This window comes from Heloderma suspectum, chromosome 11, assembly GCF_057233095.1.
Source record: "Heloderma suspectum isolate Gila_16-S chromosome 11, 16-S_ref, whole genome shotgun sequence".
Classification (NCBI taxonomy): domain Eukaryota; kingdom Metazoa; phylum Chordata; class Lepidosauria; order Squamata; family Helodermatidae; genus Heloderma; species Heloderma suspectum.
In genome coordinates, this window is record NC_139468.1 from 39,180,001 (window position 1) to 39,199,307 (window position 19,307).

General features: G+C 47.7%; 2 protein-coding genes across 2 annotated transcripts in view; one reads left to right on the plus strand and one right to left on the minus strand.

The window, feature by feature from the left end:
- RASL12 (RAS like family 12) overlaps nt 1-1,643 on the plus strand; it is a 59,364-nt gene extending 57,721 nt beyond the window's left edge. The window contains exon 9 of the mRNA XM_084817452.1: nt 651-1,643. Within this exon, the coding sequence (XP_084673578.1) occupies nt 651-1,035 (385 nt within the window). The 3' untranslated portion in view covers nt 1,036-1,643. The remainder of the gene's footprint in view (nt 1-650) is intronic.
- Nucleotides 1,644-7,010: 5,367 nt separating this feature from the next.
- SLC51B (SLC51 subunit beta) lies at nt 7,011-17,733 on the minus strand. The gene is made up of 5 exons (XM_084817453.1): nt 17,550-17,733; nt 12,417-12,520; nt 11,008-11,151; nt 8,942-9,032; nt 7,011-8,482 (listed from the first exon to the last, which is right to left on the minus strand). The coding sequence occupies exons 2-5, from the start codon at nt 12,454-12,456 to the stop codon at nt 8,260-8,262; spliced, it is 498 nt and encodes a 165-aa protein (XP_084673579.1). The 5' UTR covers nt 12,457-12,520; nt 17,550-17,733; the 3' UTR covers nt 7,011-8,259.
- Between the last annotated feature and the right edge of the window lie 1,574 nt (nt 17,734-19,307).

Genomic DNA, 19,307 nt, shown 5'->3' on the forward strand with positions numbered 1-19,307 from the left:
TTGGCCTACAACTCCCATCAGCCCTTGCCAGCATAGCCAATGGGTAGGGATCATGGGAGTTGTAGGCTGACACAACTGGAATGCCCCAAGTTGCCCGCCTCTGGGATAAGCCTGGGCTTTGCAGCAAAGGTGGCTTTGGGGGAGGGATTTGAAGGAAGAGAAAGGGGCAGCCTCGCCCCGGTGTTCTGGGAGGCAGCTCCAGACGTAAGGGACGGCAAGGGAGGAAGAGCGGAGTCTTAGGAGGGAGCGGGAGGTTTTGTGCTGGGTGTGGAAGGGCAGGGAGCATGCGCGGCGTGGGTCAGTGCTGCTTCTCAGTGTTCCAGGCAGGACCAGCCCTGCTGTGCAGCAGGGTGAACTTAGGGGGCTAGAGGGAGGCAGAGACTGATGCCTGCATGGGAGCATGGGATCGCTGGCCCTGGCAGAGGGGGCGGGCTGGTGCCATTTGGTTCTCTCCTTCAGGCGGCAAAACGTCTTGGGCCTGCTCTGCACTAGTTTCAGTGTTGCCAGGACTACAACCTGAACATATCAGATACGCGTGAGAGAACATCAGTTAGGCACTGAACCTGCACAGTCCTGTACACACAGACTGTTGAGCTCGGGCTATGTATGGGGTGTGGGGGAGGATGTTAATTTCTGGACACCTTTTCCAGGCAGGTCACCAAAGCCGAGGGGATTTCTCTGGCCACCAAGTACGGCTCCTTCTTCTACGAAGTCTCGGCCTGCCTGGATTTCGAATCTGTGCAGCACATTTTCCATGAGGCTGTCCGAGAAGTGAGGCGAGAGACAGAGAGGCACATGGCGGTGCGCCCCTTGTTCATCATGGAGGAGAAGCCCTCCCTCCACCTCGTCCCGCCGGCCACCGTAGCCTCCAAGCACGGCCTGGCCAGCTGTACCTATAACACTCTCTCCACCGTTAACTACAAAGAAATCCCTTCCGTAGCCCAGGCCAAGCTGGTCACGGTGAAATCGTCACGGGCTCAGAGCAAGCGGAAGGCCCCCACGTTGACTTTGCTGAAGGGGTTTAAGATATTTTAAGGGGCGGCTGCGAGAGGAAGAGGAAACGAGCCCCTGCCGGATGCCCTGAACCCCTCAGCACGATTTGGCAGCCATTTTAAATACCACCACGCTGGCCTTCTCAGCAGTCCACCTGGCCACTCGTACTACAGCAAAACATGCTGGGAGAAGAGGTGAACCGGCCTGTGGACAAGCTGTGAATGAGGGGGCAGCAGAGACCCTCTGTGTTAAACCACCCAACTGTCCGTTTTCCTGTATCTCAACTGGTTGTGGTATTTCTGCTGTTTTGTTCCTGTGGGTAGCACCATCTATTAGTTACAGCAGTGGGGCAAAACCACACACAGCTGGCTTTGGGGCTGCGTGTGTGGAGTGTGAGTTGGTGCCCCCCAACACACACACACACACACACACACAGAGTCTGGGGGTTGCCCCAGCTGCATAGAGGAACAGCGCTGTGCCATGTACTCTTGGCATACATTCCTCCTGCCCAGATTAATGGCTGAATGTTCGATGGAGTTACTACTGGGCAGGCCTCAAAGCTCCAACCTAGACGGCACCAAGCTAAGCCTGGGAATCTTGAAGACACCGGAGGAGAACAATGGCAGTTCCACACTGTGCTTCACAGAGCATCCTGTCCTCGTGGACATCCTGCAGATGTCCATCCTCTCCCCACGGCAGAGGCAAACTCAGGCAGTCCTGCTATGCCACCCTTCTCCAACGTGATGCCCTCCAGAACAGTTGCACTACAACCTCCAGCATCCCCAGCCAGCATTGCCAAGACTGGCTGGGGGTGGAGGGGGTTGTAGTGCAAGCCATCTGGAAGGCACCATGTTGGAGAAGGCTGCGCATAGCCGAATTTGCAGCCCTGCTGTGAGATCTTAACCATGTTTATCAGAGGTACGTCCCCATTTAGTGCAATGGGACGTACTCCGCGGAAAACGTGCTTAGGGACAGTGGAGGCTGGTGGCTCCGATGTCAGTGGGGCTGTGAATCCGCTCCAGGTTTCAGTCTGAAGCAGTCAGAACTCGGAAGTTCTGCTTTGCACCTTGGACAGTTCCTTGAGAGTTCTGACTGGTTCCGACTGAAACCTGGAGTGGGTCCACAGCCCCACTGACATCGGAGCCACCAGCCTCCACTGCTTAGGATCGCTGCCTTTTCCCGCTGCTGGTTTGCAACTGCAGTGGACAAGTGCTGTTGGAGACCCCTCCCCCTCCCCACCTTCCTGGGCTGGGTTGGGCCACTGTGCCTAGGGGAAGCACCATAGAGAAAGCCAGGCAGGGGGTGAGCCGTCGGAAGGGTGAAGGGCTTTGGGGTGCGTTCCTGCTCTGCTCTCCCCTCCTCAGCAGGTCTGGGCCGGAGGGTGGTGGGGAGGCAGGCCTCACTCTGCTCAGATCTCACCGTCTCATAAGGGGTCTCACAGTCCCTGGCGCTGCTAGGACTGGCCTGCGGGCCGCAGGTCCAGGGCCTACAATCCAGGAGGGCCCCCCAATGGCCCCCTGACAGATAGCTGTGGGCAGGGCAGGGCACCGCAGTTAGTCCTGGCAATTCCCTTGCTGGGTGAGCTGCAGCAGCCACAGAGCTGGGGGTGGGCTGGGGTCCAGGGCCCAATCCACATGGCTGATGCAGTGCAGCGCACCAGCAATCGGGGTCACTCACGACGGAGGACGCTGTCGCCAATCCGCAGCAACCCCGCAGCTTCCCTCTGGAAACGGCGCAGTCAGGACACTTTGCCTGCCACCTCCTCCAGGGCTTTCGCGGGGCTGGTCCAGATATGAGAGGGGGATCCACCCGCCAGCCAGCAGATCCCCAACGATGGCTGGAGCTCATGATGGTTTCCCGCCCCCTTGGCTGCCTCACCAGCAAAGCTGCTCCTCCATCCTCTGACTCTGCGACCTCCCTCCAAACTGCTCGACAGAGACGTTTTCTGCCCTCTTTGCAGCCCGAGCATTTGCTCGCCGTTGTTTTTTAAAGTGATAATTGCTATTGCAAAACTACAAAATTGCAGCAGTAATTAAAATAATAACAATAAGCCACTGCAGGTTGCCAATAGGAAACCAGTGATTAAAGCCACCCGTTCCTGCCCACCCCCGCCAGCAAGAGGAGTGGTCTAATTATGGGCCAGCCTAAGGCTGCTTTGGCTGGGGAGAAAGGAGAAGGAATTGACTAGGCAGAGACCGCTAGGAAGAGTCCTTTTGTTAAGGGGACTGTACCCCCAAAGAGGTTCAGCAGCCCTTTGCTGGTCCACTTTGGACAGGCTGGTTCTGGAATTGTGTTTTGAGCCACAAACAAGGTCTAAAAGAAGATGGAAGGGCTGTTCAGAAAACACTGGCATGCAATGGGGTAGACACGTCTCTGTAAAATAATAGCAACAATATGGAAAGAGCAAAGGAATGGCAGCTGCAAAGGAAAGGGCTCTGTGAAAACAACCTAGGTCAGGTCTGTTTGGGGGGGTCTAAGCAACTCAGGCTGCACTTGAACAGAGTACGCCTTATTCCTAAGCAAATATTTACAGATTGCGCTGTCAAGGCTCATGTTTAGCAATGTTCCCTGTCATCGATTGATTTTCCTTGCCTCTGAAGGCCAACACCACCCCCATCCCCATTGGAGGCTGGGGGCTCCAAGGTCAGTGGGGCGGTAACTGGTTCTGACTGAAACCCAGAGCAGATTCACTGGCCCACTGACCTTGGAGCCACCAGCCTCCACTGCTTCTCTGGTGTTGATTTGGGGATCTGGCTCTGACTCCCGTTGCTTCCAGATGAGGCTTTTATTGCGCAATTGCCCGGCCTCGTCCTCAGAATTGTACAGGCAGTCCAGGTGACGACGGCTGCTGTTTGCAGCCCTCCCATGTTTTCCCACTACTGCTTCTGTCTTTTTCCCCCCATAAAAGTTCTGTTGGGGAGGAAAAGATGGACTACCCGCTCATTGCCTTTTGATTGGTAGTGCTAGGAGCTGTCTGTCTGGAAGTACTCTTGCTCTTCAGGGTGTCTGTCTGAATTCCCCCCACCCCCCAAGTTTCCCCATGCACAGACGGAGAAACTGTAAAGCATTCTCTCCAGGACATAAAAATGTGTGTGACAGTGCCATATGTAACAGGACAGGGCTTCGGGTTGTATCCAGCAGTGTCATCCTGTTGTCAGAACTCCTTCTGTCAGCAGAACTGGGAGGGGGGTGATTTCCCCTCCCAATGCAGCCCCCCCCCCCAAATCTGCTCCAGAGGCCTGGGAAACCCTCCAGGTTTTCAGGCAATGTGGAGGGTTGCAGCGGGGGAGGAGAGACGGACATCCCACTGCACTGGTGGACTTCCGCTAGTGCGATGTTGGATTTAACCCTTAGTCTGTACTCTGCTTCAGAAAATGTATATCTTCACCCAAAACACTGCTATTCTAGAATCAGAATAAAATTTGTGTAAACTCCAGAATTGGTCTACATTTATGTTGAGCATTCATAATAATTAGGCGGGGGGAGGCAAGGAATGGGAGGAAGCAGATGGGAACAGAGGGAAGGGAAATGTGTCAGGGTACGTGGGCATGAACACATGGTGCGTGCAGATAAAATTAAAAGGGTGCCTGGCTTTGGCATTCGTGCTGCCTCTGTGCGAGGGTTTTCCAACGGATCGAAGGGACACAGAGCCCCCTGGTGGAAGAGTGGCACATGCATTTTTCACCTGTGTTCCTGGACAGATGTCATTTGCCCTTTGCCATGACACTTGTACCATCTCACAGGAGCTAACAGCAATATGCCATCACTATCAAGGCCGGCCCTACCCTTAGGCAGAGAGAGGCAGCTGCCTCAGGAAGCTGATTTTGGCGTCATGAAGGTGTTTGCTATAGATTGCTGTATTTTTTAATGCCAGGAGTGGGAGAGAGGCACTTGTGCAATTTTCTGCTTCAGGGGCCAAAACGATTTGGCTGGCCTCAAGGACTACTCACCTTGACTGGAGGGTGGGGGTGATAACTGCTCTGCCACCGTCAGCAAACTACCTTGGGCTAGCTCCAGTCCATAGGTTAACGAAAGGGAGAGTAGCCTTGCGTCAGGGTTGGATCAGAGCCCAGACAGCCCCAAAGCAGTTCTGATTCTGAGGAAGGGATAGAAACCGCAGGAGAGGAACCCGCGCACTGTTCAGAGGCACAGCCGGGGGAGATCCCCTCCCAGTACACATTCCTGAGAGTGATAGTGACCCTGGCAGGGAGAGGGAGGCGCAACAGCAGTTTCTGGATGCTAGGCGCTGGCGCAGCATCAAGCAGGAGATGGCGGGTGCTGAGAGGCGGCGCTCAGCCCGCTTGACGCGACGGCAACGGCGGCGCCCCGATGCCCCATGGGAAAGGGGTGGGCTCTCTCCTCCTAGCTCATAAGTACAGCAGTTTCCCGCTTTCCCCTCCAAACGGAGATCAACCGATTCCTAAGGCTAGAACCCCCGAGTAGGCAGCTCTCTTAAGTCTCACTCGTAGGAGCAAGCAATTAGCATCTGTAAGCATCATTAGATTGAATGGAAGTAAAGCCTTGGAAAAGAGCCCTATTCTGCATGTTGATTCTGGCTACCTGAGGATTTCAGAAGGCGGCCGGGGCAACCTCCCGACACCTTGTTGCAGAGTAGCTACCCTCGTTTTAAGGCAGGGGGGATGAAATGTACTTGCGGAGTAGATTGCCCCTCCAGGCCCACCACAGGCTGGATGACATCAGTGGGTGTGGCCATGCCCACACCCATCATCGGTCACCCCCTCCTCATTTTAGCCTTTCTCTGTGCTGAGAAGCAGAGTTCTGTGCCTCTCCCAGCATGAAGAAAGGGACGCAACCAGCCAGCCTAGTCCCAGGCTACACACGACAACCGGCATCCCCATGGGGTGCCACTTGAGGTGACTCTGATGCCTGCGTCTCCCCTTTTCTCTCTGACTGGAGATGAGAGATAGCAGCAGGAATTCGTCCAGTGGGTGGGGATTGGAGGCCAAGCCCTGCCCCCTGGAAGAACCCAAGGAGATTCTGTGGGCCGTATTGGAGATCTCAACACGGGCCAGATGTTCTGCACCCCTGCTTTAGGAGAGTGCTGTTTATTGCTTGTGGTCTCTCATCCAGGTTTCCGATCAGATCCATGCTAGTCTAGCCACTACAATACTGCAACATGAAGGCGCTCTGCCAAACTAGACACATTAATGACATGAATGCAATTAATGTGTTTGGGGTTTTGTCATGTAAACAGCAGCCTTGGGGAAGACTGAGAAGCTGTGAGCTGCTGGGGAGGGTAAGTTTATGTTTTTCTCTCCCTGCCACCGTGAGCCAAGAGAGCTTCCCTTGAAATGCATAGATTAGCTTGCAGCAGGCACATTTTGTTGGGGATCGTGGCAGGGAAGAGAAAGAGTTCAACTCCCCCTTCGCACACCCCACACTCTCAAGGGATGTTCAGACCTTCCCTAGGCTGCTATTTACATAACAAAAACATGCAGGTTAATTGCATCCACACAACGATTGGGTTCACACAACATGCTAACCCACACAGTGGCTGAGTGTGGATTGTTAACCATGCAGTGTGGCTTATTTTTCTTGAACAAGCAGCCTTGAGAACCCATGGTTTGCTGTTGGGTTGTTCAGGGTGGTTAACAAGCCACCCTGTGGGAAATGTCCTGGGTTCAGACAACATGCTAACTCATGGTTCAACAATAACCCACACTCGACCATTGTGTGTGAGTTAGTGCATTGTGGGAACAGCCCCATTAGGTGTCTGGTGTAGTTTGGCTCTTTAACTGGTTTCATAGTCATTCCCTCATGCCTGGGAACTGGTATAAACCCAGTATCAGGTAGATCTGACCTCAGAGAACAGCCAGTACTTTATTCTCTGCTCATATGGATAAACAGAACCTTGGCTTAAGAACCTTGACTACTACTTGTTTTTTGTAGTTGTTTCTAAATCTGATCTGTTTTCCACTTCTTCTGAATTACTTTATAATTGTACATTATAAAATAATGTTTTTATAACATAATTAAGGAATTAAAGTGTTAAGGAAAAGAAGCACAACATTTAATGATGAATAAAAATAATTTATTTTCCCTTTCCTTTTTTGCCAGGGCAGAGGGTGGGTGAAGCGGGTTGGGTTGGGGGAAAGAAACAGCCTTATCTTCCATCTTAAGCTATGCTTCTTGTTAAGAAATGACCTTTAGATACAGTATTGCAATTTTGGTCGACTGTTGTGGAAAATATTTTAATAAAGGAAACTTTGGGAAAGCCAAGTGTGGGATCTTCTCTTTCATTCTGCTTGTTGGCACAACAGCAATTTTCCTTCTCTGTTAAGGTTTTGATTTATTCAGTCCTAGGATCCTGAGATAACACCATTTCCCCAACTCATAGTCTTGTACATTCATTGGTATAAGTCACAATTACCTGTGCAGACTGGAACTCCCAGAGTCCCAGTTTAACTGAAGTATGAACTTTAAGAAAATATCCACCTTTGAGTCAACCAGACTGTAAGTATGACAAGGCGGTAAAAAGGTGTTAAAGGATAGCTAATCTGCCTTAAGTGATTCAGGTAAGTACTCTGAAAAAGGGTAGGCAGGACTTCTGAGGGCGCTTTCACAGAAGCCAGCTAACCTAAAAGAAAGTACCTCCCTTAATATCTTATAGGAAGCAGACTTTCCTTGCAGTCTGCATGTGGATTAGCAATAGCATTGGATGATGAGTTGGAAAACCTGGGTTCAAGTCCCACCTACATTGTTAGGAATACCTACACCACAGATTTAAAATGTTGTTTGGGTTGTTTGTTTGTTTTTAACCAGTTATTTCCTCTCTCCAGGGAACTCTGGGAAATGTAGTTCTGTGGGGAAGGGCAGCATTCTTTACAAGAGAATTCTCTGTACCTTCTCCAAAGGACAGTTCCCAGAATTCTCTAAGGGAAGCCACAACAGTAAAAACTGATATAAAATCTATACACATGTTTAATGTAGAGATGCTTAGTCCATGTTGTTGGGCATGTCAGTAACTCTCTCCAGCTCAGTTTCTCAACTCACAGGGGTGCTGTGGAAGCCAATGCAATACAGGGAAGCACTTTTAAATTATAATTACACACACTATATGAGTTGTAGTGGTGAATTCAGTAACCTGCATCACATGTAACATAAAGGAGGCCTGCAGACACATCCCTTTTGCTGCTTTCTTGGGTCCAGTTGACGAACTTTGCTTTGAAACCTGATTTCCAGAAATGTAGACAGTCCTGTAATCCTAACAAGTTTCCACTGAAACTAAAGCCAATGTGTTAGCCATTATACATTTTCTCCCGGCACATCTGTATACAGGGATGTAACATTCCCATCCTTCCACTGGATCATCACTTGTCCCACATTCTGTGCTTCTGGAAGCAGATTCTCGGTTGGATGATCTGAGTTGCTACCTTCCTTCAAAGACACAAAACCTTGCTTCATTTCCGTCTCATCAGGCTGTCTGTCTTCATACCCGTCTTTATGCAGGTATGTGACCTTCCGGTTTCTAAATGGATGGGAATAGATGGAAATAAACTAAATTGATTACATTCAGATTAATTTTGAGGCTGCAGAGATAAACTTGAAAATACATGGGTGCTGCCTGGTGGGATTTTGGAAGCCAGAGTGGAACTAAACAGGATTTACCGGAGCATATCTACACTTCAAGGCTTCCTCCAAAGAACACTGGGAATTGTAGTTCAGTGAAGAAGGTAGTGGGAAATTCTAGCACTAAATAATCATAGCCTGCTTCTCCCCTGCCCCAAGCAATAGTTCTTGGTGATTCTGGGGAGAAAGAATGGCTTAAACCAGTCTGTAGTGTAGATAGAGCCACAGTAATCAGTGGGATGGGGGAGGGTGGGGAGGGGCTCCAGCTATGTCAGCTGATGTGTTGGCATGTCCAGCCCAGCAGCCCCCTGCTGCAAAGACCCTCCCTCCACGCCCTGAAGCCAGATTATATCCTTACTTGTTTGCCTTGATACTTGTTCCCAAGAGGACAATGCCGGTGAGCAGAACCATAAACGAAAGGGCAAGAATGCTGTAATTCCATGCAGGCACTGGGAGAGAGCACAGTGAGAAACGGCAATATGGGTGAATAACTCAGGGAGGCCTTGCTCAGCCCTGCCTCCCACCCCTTAACAGCATATCCCACCCTTTCTGCCAGGGATGCGCAGGGGGAGGGAGGTGCGCCTGTTAAATATCTGTCAGTCATGCACAGAAGCCTTGTGAGGCAAAAAGAGTGGCCACCCTTCATTAGTCTGTATAGGAACATCACCACTGGCCAATTTTCACAACATCTCCCCCTTCCCTTTGTAATATCACTAGTAGTCTCCCCCAGACTAGATGGCATCATAACTAGGGATGTGTGTGCAAGCAAAATTTGAAGTTCGCCAAATTCCATTCAAAGCTTGTTCTATCTCGTGTCCATATTAGACTGTGAGCTTTGTTTATTCTTTTTGCATTAGAATTCATGTGTATTTTTGTGGGCATTTTTCCAAATGTATGGATTGGTTGTGCGCATCTTTGAAATGTATGCCTTATTTTCTCATAGATTAAAGTGTATTTGTGCTCATTTTTCTAAAGAACAGATCTTTTCATGTGCATTTTTCAATGCACACATGCTATTGAACACTTTCTTGGGGGCCTGCAAATAACATTGAAAGCATGGAAATGTAATGCCTTCAATCACAGATTGCGTTCAAGTCCATGCTCAGTCCGGGAGGTGCAAACTGGGTAAACCCTGAAATGAACTAAAACTGATTTCTCAGGCATCCCTAGTCTGGGCAGCTGTTCTGATTCTGACCTAGATGAGGAAGCCCAGCAGTGAAGGCCATGGAAGGGCTAGGCCCACATACAGGCCCCAGTGTGATGTGAGATTCCCCTCAAATTGTGATTCTCAGAGACTGCAACTCCTGAGCCTGAGTCCCTGAAGAAATGACCATCCCCCCATCAGCAGCCCCACCCTCCCCATGGTCAGATCCCCAGTGCAGGCAACAAGCCAAAAGGGAACAGATGGAGAGGAGATGGCCCTCTAAACTCACTGCTCTTCAAGAAAAGCACAGAAAGAGCTTTTCTACATGAGGCTGTTAATTGGCTATATCTGCTTTCGGTTTTGTTGCAGAATTTAGATCCAAGCGGAGCATTTCCTTTCCTGCGTTTGTGCTACATAACCTCTAGGTGGCACTGTGGTATAGCAGACTAGGGCAACTAGAGAAAAGGAAATTGCACTTTCTTGCACTTTCATAATTAAATGCCGCATTTTCCCTGCTCTAAAAAAAAACGTTGCTGAAAGTGCTGGTTAGACACAGAAGTGAAACTGGAGGGCCATGTTGTCTACAGAACCCATATGCAACCATGAGTAGGGAATGATGAGAATGCTATAAATGCCTCGTGTAGAAAAGCTCAAAGCCTCATTTGGATTCCAGACCTTTTCAGAGCAAGTTGTGGCTCCCTCAGAACCCTCCAAGGTTCTGCAACTCTGGGCTTACCTGCTGGGCTATGCTGCCCTCACGTGACATGGTTTGTCTCATGACCTTGAGCTCCAGTTCAAGGTCAGGACAGAACAGATGGAGTAACTGGTGCTTAGGCCCTCAGGAGCTAAAACTTATGAATGCCAGCTGGGGTTGCCAGGTCTCTCAAGGTCCACCTGAAGGTCCTGAACTTGAGCATCCTCCTCAGAGAGTCCAAAGGAAGGAATTAAGGGTGAGGAGCTAGAACAAGGTAGTAGTGCTATTTTCATGGGGTGTATTCCCAGCCTCTTCTCTTAAGTTTAAACCAACCTCTTTTCCTGGCATGCTTTTCCTCCCAGATTTAGTCAGTGTATCTCTCTCTCCCCTCCGGCCATGAAAGCAATACAAGCATAATAAACCTATTTTGGATCCGCTTGAAGGAGACTAGAGGGTTGTGTAATCTCTTCTTAAAACAAAAGAGGCACTTGTTTAACTCCAGGCCTGAGTCTCCGGGTCTGTGCCTTGTGAGACCCAGCAGCATTCAGGTCAATTCTACGGACAAGCTCTCCTTGCAAGAACTTACTGTCATCTGTCCGAAAAAACCACAGCAGCTCCTGCAGCGTCTCTGGAGACATCCCGGCATCTACATCAGGGTTTGTGATACTCTCTGAGTCATCCTGGAGGGGTAAGCTGGTCAGGGCCAGGACAAAGGGTCCACCTAGGTTCACTGTTGGGATAGAGAGCAGCACAAATGGAGTTTCCAGACCCAGCTTTAACTATGAACTACAATGATGATCGGGCACCAGTAATCTGCTCTTTAGCTGTGCATTTAAGTTGGATTCAGACTTAGTCATGCTTAGATCAGACCAGCTGAAATCAATGGGACAAGTATGATTGGGTTAAGTACCATTAATTTCAGTGGGTCTACTCTAAGCATGACCAAGTCTGGATCCAACCCATAACCTTTACAATAATTAAGTAACTAGATGCCTGCCATCATTACAAGGATCTTGATGCCTTACTGCATTATATACTAGTAAATGGCATCATTTGCCTGGCTGGGAGTACATGATGAGAACATATGAAGCTGCCCATTTCTTGTTCTGTACTGTTTGCTCTGACTTGGCAGCAACTCCCCAGAGTCTCAGATGGAGATGTGCCTCCTAGCTGTGTGCTACCAGAGTCCTTTATCCCCAGAATAAAGGACTGAGCCTGGCTGGAATTTTACACAGAAATAACATCTGCTCCACTGCTGAGCCATTGCCCATCCCCTCTCCCAGCCATTCCCAGCCTGCTGTCCTCCAGATGTGTTGGACTACAACTCCCATCAACCCCAGCCAGCATGGCCATTGGCCAGAAATGCTTCTGCGTCTCTCCCATTTATTCCAATGTGGGTTGCACCGCAGAATGTCCCACTGGAGTGTTCCTTGACAGCACAATCCTATGTATGTCAATTTGGAGGTAAGTCCCATCCAGTTCAATGGTGCTTACTTCGAGATTAGGGGTGCAATCCTATGCATGTTTAGACATAAGAGAGTCCTACAACTCCCAGCATTCCCCAGCCAGCTATGCTGACTGGGGAATGCTGGGAGTTGTAGGACTTTCTTCTGTCTAAACATGTATAGGATTGCGCTCTAAGTGACTATAGGATTGCTGCCTAAGTCACTCTGGGTAGTGTCCATAGAATCATAGAATAGTAGGGTTGGAAGGGGCCTACAAGACCATCGAGTCCAACCCCCTGCTCAATGCAGGAATCCAAGTCAGTCCAATGTTACTCCTGTGTAGAGTAGACCCATTGAAATGAATGGGATTTGAGTTAGTTGTGACAAACTTAAGTCTCATTCATTCCAATGGGTCTACTCTGTGTAGGACTAACATTGGATACTACCCTCTGTGCCTTAGAGAGTGCTAAGCGAAGCGTAAAAGAAGGCACTCTTTTACATTGACTATTCCACAGGGTCTCTCTATTATTACGCAAAGCAATGAACTTACCATACACCATGAAACAGAGGATTGCCCAGACCGTCTTCATGATGGCTGCAGGAACCCTTCAGACAAGGAGAATGAGCTTCTTCCTAAAGGTCTTCAGATGGAAACTAGAGAAGAAGGAGAACCAAGATGCTAACTGACAGATTCCTGATATTCTGGAGATAGCCAAGATCATAGGATCTGTCTTTCTTGTTTCCCACCTGTTCCTCTCAAAAGAGCTCAAAGCAGCTAACAATCTTGGTAAAGAAACAACACAATCCTAAAATCACAACTAAAATCACAAATCAGCAATATATATAACAACAGCCACAAGCAGCAGAATTAGATAACTACCATCACCTTTCACCTGTAGTACCAAAGTCTGCCGAAACAGGTACATTTTTAACTGATGTCTGATGCTAAACTGCAGACAGTGTGGAGGCTGGTCGAATCTCTACAAGGAAGGAGTTCCATAATCGGGGAGGTGCCAACAAAAAGACCCCACTTTGTGTGTTAAAAAATACATGGCTAAGATGGTGCCAACTAGAACAGCAATTGTGAAGGTGTGTATGATAAGTGATGATAGGCTCACCTGCCTAATCCATTACTGTACATACATGAAACAATATCTCTTTAAAAAAATGGAAGAGCAGTGCTAAGGCAATCCACAACTGTAGAGATTGCTCTATTGTCCCATTCTTAAAAAAAAGAAAGAAGTTAAGACTTTCTGTGGTCTAAAAAAAATACACAGCAAAGGAGGAGGAGAATTTGATGATGAAGTCATGTAGAAGCACTGTGGGTATTCCACTAAATGCCTAGGGTGCTCCAGGTGAGGCTTTTGTGGTGACATCTCCCTGCTTCATTCACATAATTGGGGGGGGGGGCAGATGATGTTGTCATCTTTCCCATGTTTTCCCACAACTTCTTCCATCTTTTTCCTTACTGCAGAAAATCCATTAAGGAAAAAAAAAACAAAAAGACTGAGTAGCTGCATAATGCTTTCTGATTGTTAATGCTAAGAGCTCTCCATCTGAAAGCACCTAGAAAATCTGACTTCTTTTTAAAAGTACATTCTCCTCAATCACTTTAGCAGCACTCTTTCGCCCTTTTTAAGAAACATGGTTTTGATGTTTGCAGTGATGCATTGGGCAGGTGAGCCTATCACCATGCAAATGCACCTCACTACTTCACTACTTCCTTTCTGGCCAGAGCCTTTTAAGCCATATGCACAACATTTAAGTATACATTGCATATTTTTAATTAGTCTTTCAATTTGCACTTTTTCACCTATATATTTCTAATTATTATATTATTTCATAATAGCACTTAAGTGAAAAGATGTTTAGGGCAAATTAGGGTGCAATCCTAAGTAGACAGGCAACCACCTCCGACCTCGGAGACAACCACCTATCCAAAGCAAGGCAGGAGAGGCACGGGGGGATCGTTCCCTCCACAAGTCTCCTGCCTTGCTCTTTTTTGCTAGACAGCCATTTTTGGCTATCTAGCGGCGGCCGGGAGAGAAAGCTGCCGTACGACACATAGGATGTGTCGTACGTGCAGCTCCACTCTCCCTGTCCCGGAACGCCCCCCAGCCCTGCCCCTTTTCAGTCGCTCTGTGCTCGTCTTCTGAGCGCGGAGGATGGGACTTCTCCACACTGCCTCGGAGGCAGTGTGGATGACGGGGGAGGTCAATTCTCTGGGAACCAACTTCAGAGCGTGGGCTCCGAGGTCGGTTCCCAGAATAGACCATATCCTATGGCCCGCTAGACAGTGTCTAGCGGGCCATAGGATTGCTTTCTCCATCATTGATTTAAAAAAACTCCCAACAAGCTGCCATTCTGGTTTTTAATAGCCAGCACCATTTTCTCTTTCTTTCTTTCTTTCTTGATTTAAAACTTTTTTGTCTTTTTATCACTGAAGTAATTGCACAAGATCACTGAAAAATCAGTTTTGAAAAATGGTGTTTAGAAATGTGTTGTTCAGGTGAATTGCCCCTTCATTCAGGGACAATTCAGGTGAATTGTCCCACATTATGCCCACTCGTGTAGATGGAGCATGTCTACTCTTCGTGACCCCATGGACCACAGCACGCCAGGCCTTCCTGTCCTCCACTCGCTCCCGGAGTGTGCTCAAGTTCATGCATAACAGCATACACACACAAAAAAAGTGCAATCCTGTTCTAAGTGTGAAAAGTCAATTGCAGTTCCACATGTACCATATGCTGGAAGTATATGTACCATGTACTTGTATACTCCCTATACAACTTTCCCTAACCTGGTGCCCTCCATGTGTGTTGTACTGCAACTCCCATTATCCCTGGGACATTGAGAGCACCAGGCTAGTGAAGGCTGCTTATAGTCTGAAAAAAGATCAAAGAAGCACGAGGAAAACAAAGGAGAACAACAATCTGAGGATGGTGTTATGCAGATGCCCTGAAAAGTGAGTGAACCAAGTGTGGCTATTCCACAGTAAACACCTAGTGTGGAATTCACTCTGGATTATGTAAGGCTGCAATCCTAGACACAGTTTCTAGGGAGTAAATTCCACTGAGTTCAGTGGAACTCACCGCTGAGTACACATCCTTAGGGTTGCACTGTGCAGCGGCAGTCTTTTGCACTTATATCTAGGCTGACCATACGTACTGTTTTAAACGGGACAGTACTGTTTTTTCATATTTCCCGACCATCCCATCGTTTTAATATAAATGTCAATTTTGTCCCGTTTTTAATTTTTTGTAAAAAACTGTACGCATTTATCATAAGGCTCTATGCTAATCAAGGCGTGCAGTAAAACTACTAGTGTGACGGAAGAGGAAGCTCCATTTCCTTTGTCCAGCCAGGCCAGGCTTCTTGAGCTGGAGACGGTCAGACGCCGCCACCTTGCTTGTCGGCAGTGGCGGGGAATTCAAGAGGGGGCCGCTAAGCCCCATTCAGCGTGTGGGAGCCAGGAGGGGGAGTCTTACTGTTATTTCTACCATCATTCCGCCCATTGAGATTCTTTCTGCCCTACATTCAGTTTGATTCGGACTTTTCAGACTCACATTTCGGTTCAACGGGCTGTTAGCTATTTTTTTAATTACAGCGGAACTCTCCGGTGGGACGTTGGCATATACCGGCCTGTGATAGCAGTCGGGGTGCTCATTCATTTTTCTTTTTCTTTTTGGTGTATGTTTATGATTTTTTGCAGTCTGGCCACTGCAGTCCTGCATTAGAGTGTTCAGTGTGGTATGCCATACAGATTTGTTTACTGCTCATGTGATATTTTATAAGTATTTTATATATGTATATTTATGAGTGGGTTTTTTTGTGTATATGCAATAAATTAGTGTTATTCATTTGCACCCCTTTCCATGTTCTTTTGCAGCGAGTTTAGGTTGTTTTTTAGGTCTCTAATAGCCTACAGAATATTACATAACTCTGTCCCGTTTTTGTCATCCCAATATCCCATTTGTGTCTCAAGGAAATATGGTCAGCCTGCTTATATCTGAGAGTAAGTCTTGTTAAACACCAGTGGACATGGTTCTGAATAAACATGCATAGGTTTGGCTCAATCCCCGGTTCTCGTAATGAGCAAATGAGGTGGTAAACCTGTTTCTTGGTCTGACTGTACCACTTCAAGTGTGTTTGTGGAGGAGAGCTCACGTGACTGAATCTTCTTCCATACAACCTGCCTCCCGCCTGACATGAAGGATTTTAGAAAATATCCTTCATGTCAGTTTTCCATATACAGGGAGGTCTTTGTGTGTGCGTGCGCATGTGTGTGGGAGTGTATAGAAGAACATTCTTTCAAGTGAGTCCCCACCTCCAGTCTGAAGAGGTATAGCTCAGCAACCCCTGTGCATACTAAAGCTATTATCTCCGAGTTAGGCATGAGCAATCACCATAGAAATTTTTGCTGCCTGTGGTACAAAACCTCTCGGTTAGTGACCTCCTTAATCACTTTCCCTCTTGCTACATTCCTCTGGCTTCCGTCTTGTAAGTATTCAAAGTTCACATTTCATGGCTAAAAGAGATTGTCCCAGTGTTCTTGACAGAAAGCAGTGTTAAAGGCTGTGCATAGCTCCACATGTATGCATTTGTGTGTTTCTATTTTCAGTATGCATTTCTGGACCAGGGTGACAGGGACGATGTCAGCTCACACTCAGTACACAAGAAGACAAACTTAAAAACCATCAGATGTCTGACTTTCCCCTTTCCTACTCTGACAGAGTCCAACTTTGTGTTTAAGATGGGTCTCTATCTCCCATCAATAATGAGCTACAGTTGCCACAGATTGGTAGCTCTTTCCTTATTCCACTGGGCACTAAAGCAGATCATTCTATTAAAATATACTTTCTACATGTTTGTCCTCCTAAGAAGCTCAGAGTAGTGTACATGACCCACACACTGCGCTTATGTGTGTGTACATACATGCAGGGGCCTGGGTTGAGGCAGAATTCCCAGGTCTCAGACACAGAACCTTTTCCCAATGCTTCAGAACATGTTAAGGAACAAGTAGACAGGAGTGTTTCTGAGCACTGGGAAAGTGCATGATATCTCGAGGTACCCTGCCCATTTCTCACACATCTGGGACTGGGTGCAAAAGTCCCGTGTTTGAGCTGTAGTATTTATTTTATTTATTTATTTCATTTCTATACTGCCCAATAGCCGAAGCTCTCTGGGCGGTTCACAAAAATTAAATCCAAACAACACACAATAAAACAATTTAAAATATACATAACATTAAAACCACAATATAACAATACAACCACAATAAAACCTAGCAGCAGTGCAGGAGTTTAAAATACAGATTTAAAACAGCAAAGATAAAAATTTAGAAAGCTAAAATGCCTGGGAAAATAAAAAGGTCTTCACCTGGCGCCGAAAGGAATACAATGTAGGCGCCAGGCGAACCTCACTAGGGAGCTCATTCCAGAGCCGGGGTGCCACAGCAGAAAAAGCCCTCCTCCTAATAGCCACCCGCCTCACTTCCTTTGGCAGGGGCTCACGGAGAAGGGCCGCTGATGATGATCTTAAGGTCCGGGCAGGCACATATGGGAGGAGGCGATCCTTTTAGCTGTAGTACCTCTCCTTTTAGAAACCAGCCACTGCCCCATTGTTCTAACAAATCTTCTTAGTTTCATTTTTTCCCTTTCCAAATGTTTAAGAATGGACTTACCAGAATGCCTGCCTTTTATGCTCAGATGAATGGAAGACAGCGTTACGTTAAAGCAGCTGTCAGAAAATGGTGCCTCTCTGAAGCGTTCAGCACATCTGACCGGTTGTGAGAACCTTAGCATTTACTCCTTTGGCTGTAACCGCTGCTGTTGCTCACATGCAGTCATTCATTCCCCTCCCCTACTGATGAAAGAAGCTATATGGTAGAGGGAGGGCATTTTAAAAGTCTTTGAACCCTTCACACCCGCAGCTCTCAATCAAAGGTGAGTGAACTCTTCCCCAGCCTGAACCCTGGGGCCTCATCATTTATTGACATAAGCGATGTGACGGCACAGTCCACAATGAACGAAAAGCCCCTTCTTCTCTTGGAAGTAAAGAGCAACTTCTCCGTTGCCGTGAAATGAGACCATGCCACAAATTCCTTGTCAGGTAGACAAGCATGTTATCTTGTAGTCACTGCTGATAATGGTTGTACTTATCTGTAGCACGATTTCCTTCACCTCATGTGAGCAGTTTTGAATGAATGAACAATTTATCTCTTTTACCAATGGTCATAACAACGAGATATTGTCAAAATATAAGACCAGTCCAGTTAAACAACTGATGTACAGCTGAAATATACTAAAAAGTTGGGGATGGAATCTTGTAAGGACAAATGATCTTAAGAAAGGCTCAGTGGCGGAGCAAATGTCTAGTATGTAGCATATCAGTGATTCAGACCTTGGCCTCTCCAGTTAAAAGGGTCAAACGGCAGGTGATGGGAAAGAAAGACTTCTGCTTGAAAACTACTGCCACTCAGAGTAGACAATACTGCGTAAGATCCCCGAATGGTCCCCCGATATAGGGGAATCGCGGAGCTGTGTGGGCTAGCCCTGCCTCCCGTGACATGCCTGGCAGCCACACCCCCTGCTATCCACATGTTTGGCGCACACGAGAAGCGGTGCGTCGGTAGTGGAAGACTAGTCTGCACTACCCTGCAAGCCCCTTCACACATTTCTTGAATGCCTGAGAGGGGTCATCTGAACTTCCCTTCAAGGCAGCTTCATCTGATCTCCAGAACAAGAGGCTGAATTTTGTTGTACAAAATTATCTTTAGTTTTTGAGCTACAGTCACCTACAGAGCTACCTGTGACGTATCACCCTTTCCCCACCTGTGATTAGTATAACATCACCACTCCTCATAAATACTTTGACAACACCAAGGGCATCTCTACACCAGCCTAAAATCCTGCATTTAAAACAGGGCCTTCTGCTTCCCTTTTAAATGCAGGATCACGACGACTCCCTTTACACGCGCTCCCTTTTCCCCTCCCCTCCCCGGATCTGAGTCTTCCATTATCTTTCATTTATCTCGCTCCTCTTCTTGCCACTTTTTCTCTTTTCACGGAGGGAACTGAAGCGGAACACAATTTGATAGCTCATTATCTGCGATCTATTTTAAAAAGGAACAAAGGGCATTTAGTGCAGGAGACGGGTTGGATGATCACGGCGTCATGTAAAGAGCCCGCAGACTTCCGTGAAGGAGCAATCTCAAATCGCAGGATAAGAGCTCTGTGTGAAGAAAGCCCAAGTACTGATTCTAGCCCCAGAATTTCAGTACCTTCATAATCTCTCACCCTCTCCCTTGAGGTAATACCTTAGAGCGCGTGTGTATAGAAGGAACGCATCAACTATAACGTGTTGTTGTTTATTCGGTCAGTCGCTTCCGACTCTTCGTGACTTGACTTAATTCTTCGTGAATTACATGGACCAGCCCACG

Coding starts and splice junctions, on each gene's coding strand:
- SLC51B (XM_084817453.1), bottom strand. CDS start 12,456: ATGAAGACGGTCTGGGCAATCCTCTGTTTCATGGTGTATG. Junction 11,152..12,416: donor CCTCTGTTTCATGGTGTATG/GTAAGTTCATTG, acceptor CTATCCCAACAG/TGAACCTAGGTGGACCCTTT. Junction 9,033..11,007: donor GTTTTTTCGGACAGATGACA/GTAAGTTCTTGC, acceptor GCTCTCTCCCAG/TGCCTGCATGGAATTACAGC.